Source organism: Oncorhynchus nerka, linkage group LG22, assembly GCF_034236695.1.
Source record: "Oncorhynchus nerka isolate Pitt River linkage group LG22, Oner_Uvic_2.0, whole genome shotgun sequence".
In the NCBI taxonomy this organism is placed as follows: Eukaryota; Metazoa; Chordata; class Actinopteri; order Salmoniformes; family Salmonidae; genus Oncorhynchus; species Oncorhynchus nerka.
The window spans coordinates 84,811,244-84,825,883 of record NC_088417.1 but is presented as its reverse complement, the minus strand read 5'-3'; the positions used below and the strand labels follow the sequence as shown (position 1 = coordinate 84,825,883).

Genomic DNA, 14,640 nt, shown 5'->3' with positions numbered 1-14,640 from the left:
TCAACCCACGACCTGAACCCATCCAGTCTTAACCCATTAGGCATCAACCCTGAACCCATCCAGTCTTAACCCATTAGGCATCAACCCATACGACCTGAACCCATCCAGTCTTAACCCATTAGGCATCAACCCATACGACCTGAACCCATCCAGTCTTAACCCATTAGGCATCAACCCATACGACCTGAACCCATCCAGTCTTAACCCATTAGGCATCAACCCATACGACCTGAACCCATCCAGTCTTAACCCATTAGGCATCAACCCATACGACCTGAACCCATCCAGTCTTAACCCATTAGGCATCAACCCATATGGCCTGAACCCATCCAGTCTTAACCCATTAGGCGTCAACCCATACGGCCTGAACCCATCCAGTCTTAACCCATTAACCCATATGGCTTGAATCCATACACCATTAAGCCATACAACTTGAACCCCTATAGCTATAACCCCTATGGTTATAACCCTTTTAGCCGTCTTCGCAACACTATGGGAGCCCCTGTGTACACACACTATCCTTACCTCAGTGGCACCAATATGCCTCCCGTTGTCATTAACCTTGGATCTGTTAAGAGAGAGAATTTGTGTAGTATCGCTGAAGAAACACACGGTCCCAAGGGATTAGTGTTCACTCTGTAGTGCTGATTTTTTGTTCTGTCTTTTTGTTCTGTTGTAAGGCCCTTAAGGCAATAACCCTGAATCTCTGAGTCTTGTATTCTCCAAATATATAGAAGAAGAGTTATCAGTGAAATAAAATGTGTATGAAATTCAAATCTATCTGCCTCATTTCAGTGTATGATTTTGTTATGCTGTGCATCTCTGTGTTACTGTGTTTCATCGTGTGTAACAAGAACGTCTAGTCACTGAGCATCAATATTACACTGTTTGTTTACCTGAGGCTTATCAAAATACCATACTGTGAACCACCCTGGATTCAACAGTCAGGTTGGGAAAGAGTGAACTTGTTAGTCAATTTGTCTGACAAAATAAAATTGCTCAACCAACCATGATTCTTCATTAGATTAGTTCGATATTTTACCGTTCACCCTTTAAAGGCCCAACGCAGTCATGACATGATTTTCCTGTGTTTTATATACATTTCCACATTATGAGGTTGGAATAAAACTGTGAAATTGTAAAAATGATAAATTAAATGTTGGTCTAAGAGCTCCCACTGAAGTGGAATCTAGGTGGAAAAGACATTTGGATTTGCAAAAAATCATCAACCAGTACTGTTTCCAGCATTGTAAACACTGAAATTAGGGTAAAACTTCAATATAGATACAATGACGTAACCTGACTAACAGGTTGTTACATCAATCTAATTTCACCATAATGATCAGAACTACACTACCGTTCAAAAGTTTGGGATCACTTAGAAATGCCCTTGTTTTTGAAAGAAAAGCACATTTTTTGTCCATTAAAATAACATCAAATTGATCAGAAATACAGTGTAGACATTGTTAATGTTGTAAATGACCAGCTGGAAACGAAAGATTTTTTAATGGAATATTTACATAGGCCTACAGTGGCCCATTATCAGCATCCATCACTCCTGTGTTCCAATAACACGTTGTGTTAGCTAATCCAAGTTTATCATTTTAAAAGGCTAACTGATCATTAGAAAACCTGTTTGCAATTATGTTAGCACTGGAGGCTTCATTAAATAGTACCTGCAAAACACGGAAAATGAACACAATTGCATTTTATTGATGGCAATTTGAATGCACAGAGATATCGTGACGAGATCCTGAGGCCCATTGTTGTGCCATTCATCCACCCCCAACACCTCATGTTTCAGCAGGATAATACATGGCCCATGTCGCAAGGATCTGTACACAATTCCTGGAAGTTGAAAAAGTCCCAGTTCTCCCATTGCTTGCATACTCACCAGACGTCACCCATTGAGCATGTTTGGGATGCTATGCATATTCAGCAACTTCACACAGCCATTGAAGAGGAGTCGGACGGCCTCCCGGGTCGCGCAGTGGTTAAGGGCGCTGAGTTCGCGCCCAGGCTCTGTCGTAACCGGCCGCGACCGGGAGGTCCGTGGGGCGACGCACAATTGGCCTAGCGTCGTCCGGGTTAGGGAGGGCTTGGTCGGTAGGGATGTCCTTGTCTCATCGCACACCAGCGACTCCTGTGGCGGGCTGGGCGCAGTGCGCGCTAACCAAGGTTGCCAGGTGCACGGTGTACCCTCCGACACATTGGTGCGGCTGGCTTCCGGGTTGGATGAGCGCTGTGTTAAGTAGCAGTACAGCTGGTTGGGTTGTGTATCGGAGGACGCATGACTTCCAACCTTCGTCTCTCCCGAGCCCATACGGGAGTTGTAGCGATGAGACAAGATAGTAGCTACTACAACAATTGGATACCACGAAATTGGGGAGAAAAAAGGGGTAAAATTCAACAACAAAAAAAGAAAACAAAAAAAGAAGAGGAGTCGGACAATATTCCACAGGCCACAATCAACAGCCTGATTAACACTATGGGAAGGAGATGTGTCGCTGCATGAGGCAAATGGTGGTCACACCAGATACAGACTGGTTTTCTGATCCACATTTACCCCTTTTGTTAAAGGTATCTGTCACCAACAGATGCATTATCTGTATTGCCAGTCATGTGAAATCCATAGACTAGGGACTAATGAATTAATTTCAATTGATTGATCTCCTAATCTCAACTGTAACTCAGTGAAATGTTTCAAATTGTTGCATGTTACGTTTTATATTTTTGTTCAGTGTATAGTCAACTGTACCAAACATTAGGAACACCTGCTCTTTCCATGACAGACTGACCAGGTGAATCCAGGTGAAAGCTATAATCCTTTATTAATGTCACCTGTTAAATCCACTTCAATCAGTGTAGATGAAGGGGAGGAGGCAGGTTAAATAAGGATTTTTAAGCCTTTGAGAAAATTGAGACATGGAATGTGGAAATTCTTACACAGGGACACTCGAAGTCAATCTTAAATTAATCATTGGATATCCTGTCTAGGACTGGGGTTCCGCTAGCAAATACAAATCAACAGAAATCTCATAAATCAAATTTCTCAAACATACAAGAATTAGGCACCATTTTAAAGATACAATTCTCGTTAATCCAGCCACAGTGTCTGATTTCAAAAATGCTTTACAGCGAAAGCTCCACAAACGATTATGTTAGGTCACCACCAACTCACAGAAAAACCCAGCCATTTTTCCAGCCAAAGAGAGGAGTCACAAAAAGCACAAATAGAGATAAAATAAGTATAGAATCAATCTTTAGGATGTTTATATCATAAATGTTCAATAATGCTCCAACCGGAGAATTCCATTGTCTGTAGAAAAGCAATGGAACGAGAGATACCTCTCATGTGAAATACGCGTGACTGAGAACGAGGCCGCTGCCAGACCCCTTAGTCAAACAGCTCTCATCCGGCCCCCCTTCACAGGAGAAGCCTGAAACAACGTTCTAAAGACGGTTGACATCTAGTGGAAGCCTTAGGAAGTGCAAAATAACCCATATCCCACTGTGAATTCGATAGGGGCTGAGTTCAAAAACGACAAACTTCAGATTTCCCACTTCCTGTTTGGATTTTTTCTCAGGTTTTTGCATGCCATATGAGTTATGTTATACTCACAGACATCATTCAAACAGTTTTAGAAACTTCAGAGTGTTTTCTATCCAATACTAACAATAATATGCATATATTAGCATCTGGGACTGAGTAGGAGTTCATAGGAGTAGGCAGTTCACTCTGGGCACGCTATTCATCCAAAAGTGAAAATGCTGCCCCCTATCCCAAAGAAGTTATTGTCAGCGCACTGGAGAGGTTCCAACCAACTCAATGCAGCATAGTACACATGTCAATCAGGAGCTCTGCCTGGGCAGTCCCAGCAGTTGTCTTATATATGGCTATACACAGACAAGTTCTATTTGCATGATTTAGCATAATTCATTAATCATTACCGTTTTGTTTCATTCATGTGACAGACCAATACTGGTTCATAACATGTGATAGACCAATATCTCACGAGGCTTCTTCTCTCAAAGCTGAAACATTGAAACTGAGATATCTTTCGTTTGTTTTCAAAACAATGTCTGGGCGTACTGCCAAATTGCAGCTACTGATAGTGAGGATTTGTACAGTCAGCCACTTGAATGAACACAGACATCGGTTTATAGAACAGCACATGAATAGAACACAGAAAATAGTTATAAGAAAAGCACAAACATTAAAATTCCATTACAGTGCCTTTGAACGGGGTATGGTAGTAGGTGGCAGATGCACCGGTTTGAGTGTCAAGAACTGGGTTTTTCACGCTCAACAGTTTCCTGTGTGTATCAATAATGGTCTACCACCCAAAGGACATCCAGCCAATTGACACAACTGTGAGAAGCACTGGAGTCAACATGGTCCAGTATCTCTGTGGAGAGTCTATGCCCTGACCAGTTGAGGCTGTTCGGAGGACAAAAGGGGTTGCAACTCAATATTAATAAGGTATATTGGGTGGATGTTGAACTCAATAGGGTATATTGGGTGGATGTTGAATTGTATATTTGATTAGACATGTTGTTTGACCTTGTTTCAATGTTGATAGTAAAATGGTATGTTTGAATATACGTCGTTGTTTCAATGTCGTTCCATCAGCCTAAATGAAGAGGTATATTGAAATAAAATGTGAAGCCACAGTCCATTGATTCCTGCCTGAACAGTGACTCCTACTGGTATATGAGGTGTAATGCACTTCAGTGAAAACTAGTCTACCATCTTGCTCCCGGTTTCCCAAAAGCTTCTTACATCTAAGTTAACAACCTGGTAGTCAGGTTAAGTCATTCTATTTAAACCCTAATTTCAGTGTTTACAGAGCTGGTTTAAATTAGATGAAAACAGTACTGGTTGATGACTTTTAGCTAATCCAAATGTATTTTCCACATAAATCACAATAGGTAGACAAATGATGTTGAAACAATATTGATTCAACCAGTGTATGCCCAGTGGCTGTCAGCCTGTTTTGGTGGGATTGGAACATTGGCCTTCATCATGCGCTAAATTAGTTAATATTTATAGCAACTATGACTGGACTTAATTGACCATTAGCCATTCAGTCATCAGTCTCAATATAGTTTTTTTAATGGTTGACATTATACTGACAAGGCATGTCTACGCTTGTAGAATCACAAAACATGTGCTTGTTCTAACAGGGAATTCCCATTATAAAGGTGCGCACACTATACCTACCTCAGCGGCACCAACATGCCCCCTTCCGTCATCATTCAACAAGCTTGGGTCCGGGGAGAAACTCTCCTAAACGCTGATGATTGGTTCAGTGAAACACAGGGGTAGTGTCCCAGGAGATGTACAGTATACACTTTGTTGTGCTGATATTTTATTTGTCTGTATCTCGTTTATTCTAACTGTTACTTGATACTCAGCTGTTTGTGTTGTGTTGTAAGATCACCACGGCAACACCACTGACTTTATATGTTCCGGATATAAAGGACTATGTAATCAGTGAAATAAAATAAGTATGGTATTGAAATATATCAGCCTCATTAAAATGAATGATTTTGTTATGCTATACATTTGTGTATGTGTATCTGTATCATAATCTAAAACCGCCAAGCATCAACAGCATTACCCTGTGGCCTAATATTGTGTTGATCTTAACGTCTTCAAGTACCTCAGTGTACACATCACTAAGGAATTAACATGTTCCACACACACCTGTACACAGCCATGATATTTTTAATCATTATTGTTATTCACTGTGTATTTATTTCTTGTTTCATTATTTCTATTTTATTTTTTATCTTTAACTCTGCATTGTAGGATTTAATTTGATTTAACTAGGCAAGTCAGTTAAGAACAAATTTTTATTTACAATGACGGCCTACACTGGCCAAACCCAGACAACGCTGGGCCAATTGTGCACCGCCCTATGGGACTACCAATCACGGCCGGTTGTGATACAGCCTGGAATCAAACCAGGGTTCTCTAGTGACACCTCAAGCACTGAGATGCAGTGCCTTAGACCGCTGCACCACTCTGGAGCCCAAAGTAAGCATTTGACTCTTAGTCTACACCTGCTGTTTATGAAACATGTGACAAAGAAAATGTGATTTGATTTGAACATGCCAGTAGTTGTTTGTTGTGATTGAATTCTTGATTAGATGTACTCCAGATTTCAACCCACAGACCAAATCAAAACAAGTCAACAGTAAACATGGCGTCCCCCTCGATGCAGCAGCCCCCTTGGGCCAATAAGTGTCATTTTGTAAAGGCATGATTGCTATGGCAAGACGCATCATTCAGTCAAGTTTCCTCAAAATCGGGCAAGTGCTGTCTGAGATATTTGTGTGACTAAAGGCTCTGCATGGTCAGTCTGACGTCTACAACGCCCGTGCAGCATTTACGGTGATACGGGCCTTTGCAGAAGTCAGGGCATTCATGCTTCTTGCGCTTTATGGAGCAGCGTAGAGCTGTTGAGCAGAGCGTTGAAGGACGTTGTCAAGGAAGTGAGTTAGCTTTTATACAGGACCTCCTGCCCCTACCTACAGTCAACCAATCATGCCAATTCGGAACTATATAGAGCCCTCCGCATTGTTACTAAATATGGGAGGTGCACGGCGATGCAGTACGGAGCTCAGTTTGGCCTCTGCATTCCTCTGGATGCTCCGCAATTGTGTCAAATGGCGCCTCCGACCACATTTTCAGATCAAGCATACATTGGCTTTAATCTTGCTTTAATGTAGGAACGAACAGATGGAGACAGATCCACAGTCCCCTCTCCGATTTCATCGTGGGGGACAACAAAATGGAGGAGAATATTGTGGTGTGCTTACTACATTACTATACTGAGTATCACATTGGATGCAACAGTCAGGCTGGGCAAGATTCAACTTGTTAGACAATCTTTCAAAATCTAATTGCTCAACCATCCATGATTCAAAATGACATGAGTGAGGTTTTAACTTGTAGTGAATTAAAAGATACAGGACAGCTACCTAACTTCCTCCTTTGGTTGCAATACAAATTATGATCATGTTGCCATTTTCAGGATTTGTTTTTCTTCCAGAAACTATGAGTGTACTTATTTGACCATTAGTCATTCAGTCATTAGTCTCTATCAGCAACAGTTTCATTTAATTATAGTTGACAGGAAATTATAGTTGACAGGAAATGACAAGGCATGTCTACACGTTGCTTAATCTTGTGTCTTAAATAATGATCTGCAGTAGTTTGAGCTAGTTCAGAATCTGCAGACTGGAACCTGACTAAACCAATAGTTGAAACAAGGTTAAATAAACCCCCCCGGCCATTAGTATTGTTTTAGCAAAGATGATTTCCTGCCAGTGACAGACATGTAGCAGCGTTTTCCCTTTTCAATTTTTGTTTCAATACAATGGACCTCTTCAACATAGGGGGGGGGGGGGGGGTCTAGATGATTCATTGTTTTGTTTACACTGGAATTATTTAAGTTTTCCTCAGAGAGGAATATTTTCAGTGATGAAATGACAGACATGTGTTACACACAGTCAGAAAGCCTATCCTATCAGGCCCAGTAATCCTCCTGCAACATTCCTAGGATTAGATAACTGCCCAGCCCTTGGTTCATTTACTGGCGCCCTCTATATTAGCACCAGCCCTGGATGTCTGTCTATGGTCTCCTCCACAGTAGGCTCAGACAGGACAGGAGCTGTAATCAGAGAGAAATCTTTGATTTTGTTTATTTTTTCCATCAGAAATCAAAAAAGAGATGGAGCTACTGAGGCCTTCACTTCTTATTGTCTTTATCTCAACAGCAATCGCAAAACCAGTAAGTGGATGAACATTTTATATATTTTATATATATTTTGCCATAATTAGTAGCAGTAATGGCTATCGTTACAGTATTTTCAGGTGATGATGTGCTTTGTTCACTCCACAGTTCAACAGGCCTGGACACCATAATGGTCCACAGTTCAACAGGCCTGGACACCACAATGTTCCACAGTTCAACAGGCCTGGACACCACAATGTTCCACAGTTCAACAGGCCTGGACACCACAATGTTCCACGAATCCACGAGTCCTCAGAATCTGATGAATCAAGAATGACACCAGGACCAACTGCTCCAACCACAGTGAACCCTCCCACTCCTGCCATGTCAACTATCCCACCAGTGACAGAAATGTCCACGAATGGGCCAATTGTCGGTGAAATGACACCGTCACCAAGGAACGTTACTGCACGTGTCACTGAGGACATTACAACTCCCACTCCAGCAACTCCCCCTTCACCAACTAGATGAGACAACTAATAATGAGAAAATCATGAGAATGCTTTATTATAATTATTCAAGAGTTTATAAATCATTGCTTTTTTTAGGTCATAATTTTTTGTATGGACTGTTTACAGTACCTGCAGTATACCTTTCTTGTCATTTTATTTGTGTTTTTTATGCAGCAGCATTTATAGGTAATGTTATCGATAGCTTCATAATAACCCTATCAGAAGCCCTGTAATCTTTACTAGTTCAACATATGGTGGTAGTTACGGGTGTTTGGATGTCTGTGAACTAGGTGATCATAATCTGCTGGGTGTGAATGTTTGATTGATTCATTGATATTGCTGTGTTATGCTCCAGTATGTCTCTTTACACACAGTATGTAGTGACTTGCTCTTTGGAGTTTTAGGCTGGTTATCTGTATAGTACATTGAGACAACTGCTGATTTACAAAGGACTTAATAACATACATTTGATTGATTGATTGATATTTGTTGTGAACTTGTGTCCTCAATAAAGAGATAGAAAAATACTTAAATTGAGAAAAGATGTCTCTTAATTGATTATATTTTTGATTACTGTTTTAGTTATGGGTATGATCAGTCATAATAGATTATTAGTGTATTAGTGTACTGTATGCTTGGAAAAGAGTAGGAGTGTTCACTGAGATCGAGTGTGTCATTAACAGTGGGATTTTGACAGTGATTTCATCCATTCCTACAGCGCTATCTTGTGGTTATTTGCTGCACTACACCACCAAGGGATTATGGCACAGCTTGAGTTATGTGTGAACTCCAGCTTCCTCCTGACAGAGACAACACCTCATCAGACAATTGAGTAAGGAATGTTACGTTGAGAAAAACAACCTATGAACAACTTCATTTGAAGGTTCAAAATGTATTTTTTTCCAGTACTATTTTACATCCAGCATGTTTACTGTGACAGGGCCTTTGTTGATTTTTGAGCTCATAACGACGCTGAATGATGGTTTGTGATGGATTGTGGTTTCTCTGGTGAACACCACTGTGAATCCCCCTGGAGTCTCTACATGCTACGCACAGAGCTCAATGGCTCAGCAGACACAACAACGTATACACGTGAAATAACAGACCCACTATGAGTTTTATGGAAAAAAAGAATGCATGTATTTAGGACTGATACAACGTTATACATTATTACAGTAAAAATGGGACAAACAACATGTAGTGTAAATAATTGTGCAATTGAACAAAATTGACTGTTCTATATGTCATGATGAGATAGCTAGTAAGAATCTTCTCATGTATTATTGTTGGACTGTATCAGACCCTAAGGGCCCTGAGTTGTGCTTATATGTTTTCTGTTATTCTCTCCGTTCTGACCTCTCCTCCTAAGGCAGGGTCATAGAGCACCTTCCAGGTCCTGGTAGCATTCTTCACTGTCGACAGCAGCAGGATGAGAGAGACAGGCCTTTACTTGGCAGTGATGACGACGGGAGCATCGGTAGTGATGGTAGCCACTGTGGCTGCCTCCTCAGCCGAGTCGCTGTCACTGTCATGGCTCTCGTTGCTCTCTGCTGAGTCGCTGTCACTGTCATGGCTCTCGTTACTCTCTGCTGAGTCGCTGTCTGCTGCCCCAGGCCTGGTTGTAGCTTCCTCACTACTGTTGCTGCTGTCAGTCTCATTACTGGCGCTGGTGCTGGTGCTCTCGCTAGTACCATCGCTGCTAGTGCTCTTGGCTTTCTGGCTCTCTGTGCTCTCAGAGGGGGTCCTGTCCTGGCTGGCTACGTCGACATGCGCCTTGCGCATGCTGGACTCCTCGGCTTTCCCGCTGGAGGCGTCCAGAACCTGGCTCTCCACGTCAGGGGTGCTGGTGTCCTCCTCCATCAAATCATGCACCTGCAGGGCCTGGAGGGGGAGAGAGAGAGTCGGTGGAAGGATGTTTAGACCAACTTCCAAAACTAAATGGAAGAAAATAATGCCTATGTGTTTGAAATGTAGAATTCTAACACAGAGGAGAAACAAATTGACCTTGAACACTGTCATCGTCTTCTCAATCTCGTTTCCGAGCCCGGTGTCGTAGACGGACACCTTTTTGCCAGCATACATGCCCTCATCCATCTTTCCATAGGATTTGTAAGGAGAGGGTCCCTTCTCGATGTTGTTAGTATCTACATAGATGATAGACTTCTTGTAGTCGCTGGGGTAAGCCATGCTGTCTCCACGTCCGTCATCGTAAATGGGGGCCTCAGAGGTAGCCATTGTGGGCTCTACGGTGGGCTCAGCTGTTGCAGGGGCAGCGGTGGTGTCTGCCTCCTCTGACTCACTGGACTCGTCTGTGTCCTGAAAACACACCACAACACCTTTAGTTTTACATAACCTCTTATAAGATATAAAGTTCAAATAAGAGCTTGGTGAAACGCTCCTGTCTGTCAACATGAGCTAGATGTCTTCATTGAACTACAATCTATAGTCTCAGTGTGGCTATAGTCTCTGTGTGGCCCTGTAAACTTATTGGAGCCATAACTACATATGCATCTATAAATAAAAAAGTGACTCAATATATCCTACATATAAGCTGTCAGTAGTTTTATACATAGTGCACTACTCACATCGCTGTCTGCGCTGTCTGCGCTGTCTGCACTCTCTGTGCTGTCTGCACTGTCTGCGCTGTCTGCGCTGTCCGATGTTGGATCTGAAGTTGGATCAGCTCCCTGGAGAATAGAAAAACAGGATCAATCAATGTATCAATTAACATCCATCAAAAGCACAGATATGGTTGTCTCTATCAGGGGTAAGATTTATTTAGCATCTTATGCTTCATTATGCTACAACATAATTATGTTTTACCTCGGTTTCATCTTTGTCGGAGCTCTCGTCTGATGTTGTAGCGGTATCTACATTCTTAAAGAAAACCTCAGCATTAAAAAGAGTCCAATAAAAATGGACATATTAATGTAGTTTTCCCTACAGGGCAAATGTATACATTTCAATGCCAACACAACGACAGATGACAAAGGAATGTTTGCTGAAAGAGGCTCTTACCTGTACAGGGGCCACCTCAGTAAGTTCTGCTGGGGCTATCCCAAGCACTGGAGCTGGTTTCACCTGACAACATGAACAGTAATTTAAGTTGATACCAATGTACACATCTGTCTCTCTCTCTGACTCTTTTCAATATATACTGTATGTTCTCATATAAAAGGAACACTCACCAGTTCTTCTGAGCTCTCTGAACTGTTGCCGGGCGAGCGTATCGCCGGGCGACCGAGGACCGTTGCAAAGAGCAGGACGAAAACAATTGCAGCCTTCATTGTCACAAGGTGTATCTAAAAACATTATAATCATGAAAGAAGAAAGAATCATGAAAGCCACCAAAATGATGAGAACTGAAAATACAAACTGTTGAAAGCTGTACACTGTGTAGGCTACATTTAACACATTTTTAAATGTGAAAATGTGATACATTATTTTTTCAATTTGTAAAGTCTTTTTGTCTGTAATGTCTCTGTCGTTATGTGTCTGACCCCAGGAAGACAGGCTGTCGCCATTGGCGTCGAGTAATGGGTATCCTAATAAAAGCATCAATTACAACAGAAATGCCCGGATGGGAGGCAATTAGACTGATTTTACATGAAAAGTGCCTGTGAAGTCCTGCCTTGTAATGTTTAAACCCTTAAAGCCTGGATTACTATACAGGGAGAACACCAACCATGGGCCCTTATGAGTCTCTGCCATAGCTAAGTGGAAAGACTCTGTTGGAAGTGCACTCCTTTTAACGTCCCTAACCATTGGCAGACAAAATGGGCTTCCCTCCCAACTAATGACATCCAGCCTAGCCTACAATGAGACAGCCTATAGGGAGGAGGTCAAAGACCTGGCAGTGTGGTGCCAGGACAACAACCGCTCCCTCATCGTGATCAAGACAAAGGAGATTATTGTGGACTACAGGAAAAGGAGGACCGAGCACACCCCCATTCTCATCGACGGGGCTGTAGTGGAACAGGTTGAGAGCTTCAAGTTCCTTGGTGTCCACATCACCAACAAACTATGATGGTTCAAACACACTAAGACAGTCGTGAAGAGGGCACGACAAAACCTATTCCCCCTCAGGAGGTTCTACAGCTGCACCATCGAGAGCATGGTTGCATCACTGCCTGGTATGGCAACTGCTCGGCCTCCTACCGCAAGGCACAACAGAGGGTAGTGCATATGGCCAGTACATCACTGGGACCAAGCTTCCTGCCATCCAGGACCTCTATACCAGGTGGTGTCAGAGGAAGGCCCTAAAAATGGAGCGCCAAGTCAAAGTCTAAAAGGCTTCTTCACTGCTTCTACCCCCAAAACACAAGACTCCTGAACAGGTAATCAAAGGGCTACCCAGACCCCTCTTTAACACTGTTGCTACTCTCTGTTTATAATCTATGCATAGTCATTTTAACTCTACCTACATGTACATATTACCTAAATTACTTCGACTAACCGGTGCCCCTGCACACTGACTCTGTACCGGTACCCCCTGTATATAGCCTCCACACTGACTCTGTACCGGTACCCCCTGTATATAGCCTCCACATTGCGGTACCCCTGTATATAGCCTCCACACTGACTCTGACCCCCTGTATATAGCCTCCACATTGACTCTCTACCGGTACCCCCTGTATATAGTCTCCACATTGACTCTGTACCGGTACCCCCTGTATATAGCCTCCACATTGACTCTGTACCAGGTACCCCCTGTATATAGCCTCCACATTGACTCTGTACTGGTACCCCCTGTATATAGCCTCCACATTGACTCTGTACTGGTACCCCCTGTATATAGCCTCCACATTAACTCTGTACTGGTACCCCCTGTATATAGCCTCCACATTGACTCTGTACCGGTACCCCCTGTATATAGCCTTGCTTGTTATTTTACTGCAGCTGTTTCATTATTTGTTACTTTTATGTTCTATTTTTTACTTAACACTTAAAAAAAAAAAATCTTAACTTCATAAAGCATTGTTGGTTAAGGGCTTGTAAGTAAGCATTTCACTGTAAGGTTTACACCTGTTTTATTCGCCACAAGGAACAAATAATATTTGACTTGATTCTGTTTTTTTAATGCATGATCGTCTCCCTTGTTTTCCAGCTCAACTACTCTCAGCTAGAACAACATTACATCAAGTATAACTCTGAGCAGGCAGTCTTTTAGATATACCTATAATGATCTCTGCATAGTGTATAATTCCCCAAGTTAAAAGTGGAAGTTTGGAAGACCACAGTTGGTCCAGGGAGGCAGGGAACATGATGAACGTCACTCAGCTTTATTTTGAAAGCTAACTCTTTTCATTAGATCCTTGGGTACTAGAATAGAAATCTGTTCTAGAATAAATCTGTTCCAGAATAAATCTGTTCTAGAATAAATGTGTTCTAGAATAGAAATCTGAAGTGTGACGGAGGCGAGAGAAACAACGTGGGATGTTGAGAGGATGTTGAGTGTAGATGAGATCTGACTTCAGAAGTAACTAATCCAGCCTGTCAGTTTTGCTGTTATTATTATTTCTCCTCACAGCAGCCCTTTAAAGGCTGTGGCTTTGTATTGGAACAGACTGTACGAGTCAGTTAGCTGAGAACAAATTAGCTGTGGATTTGTGAGCTGAGGCCACAGCTTCCTCTTCCTGCTGTCATGCTCACATTCATCACTCCAACACTATAAAACCTAGTTTATGATTTATTTCACTCTATCAGGTTCAAGCAAAGGCACATACATATCTGGTGTTTAGAGAGAATGTATAATAACACAAACGAATTGTTACACCAGACTGGTGAGCTCTATTTCTTTTTCATTATTATTACTAACCAGAATATTGCTTGTATTCTGTGGTACATAAAAAAAGTGCAACACATTGAAGCTTTGACTGTGTAGGATGATTGATTATAAGTGCTGAAGAGTGTCTCCCAGATTTCTTAAAATTGTGAAAATAATTGATATTTGAGTTACACAAAATATAGGAGAGGATTATAGAAAGTAAGCACCAACATCTATACAAGTAAAAGCCTTTTTTTTTACCTTGACTTGTTCTTCAGAGAATCCACAGGATAACTATAGAGTAGTTAGTCAGGAGGATGAGAGCTGCTCACTATTCTCTTGGATGCCAAAGGAGGAACAGCACAGTTCAGTTTGGATGTGAATGGATGCTGCTGAAGGGAGGCTGCTGGTTGGCTTATAAACCCGGCTGCCTCCAGCTCCAGCCAATAGCAGCAGGGCTAGATGTGTCTTGTGATGTTTACCACGTCTGGCCCACCTCTCCTCTCCCACTCTTCCTGTGGTTTTTGTGGCCACTCAATGCAAACATTCACCAATCGACATGACAGGAAGAAAAAAAGGAGGACAAAAATCCCTCATATCCTGTATTGTTAGAAAT

General features: G+C 42.1%; 1 protein-coding gene and 1 long non-coding RNA gene across 2 annotated transcripts; one reads left to right on the top strand and one right to left on the bottom strand.

Annotated features, from left to right (window-relative positions):
* The first annotated feature begins 7,435 nt into the window (after positions 1 to 7,435).
* On the top strand, positions 7,436 to 8,770 carry LOC115123434 (uncharacterized). The gene is made up of 2 exons (XR_003862608.2): positions 7,436 to 7,802; positions 7,914 to 8,770. It is a non-coding gene; the product is annotated as an uncharacterized LOC115123434 (long non-coding RNA).
* A 603-nt stretch (positions 8,771 to 9,373) lies between these two features.
* On the bottom strand, positions 9,374 to 14,431 carry LOC115123433 (dentin sialophosphoprotein-like). The gene is made up of 7 exons (XM_029652774.2): positions 14,286 to 14,431; positions 11,446 to 11,559; positions 11,276 to 11,338; positions 11,081 to 11,134; positions 10,843 to 10,944; positions 10,262 to 10,573; positions 9,374 to 10,138 (listed from the first exon to the last, which is right to left on the bottom strand). Exons 2-7 carry the CDS (start codon positions 11,542 to 11,544, stop codon positions 9,704 to 9,706), a joined length of 1,065 nt encoding a protein of 354 aa, XP_029508634.2. The 5' UTR covers positions 11,545 to 11,559; positions 14,286 to 14,431; the 3' UTR covers positions 9,374 to 9,703.
* Between the last annotated feature and the right edge of the window lie 209 nt (positions 14,432 to 14,640).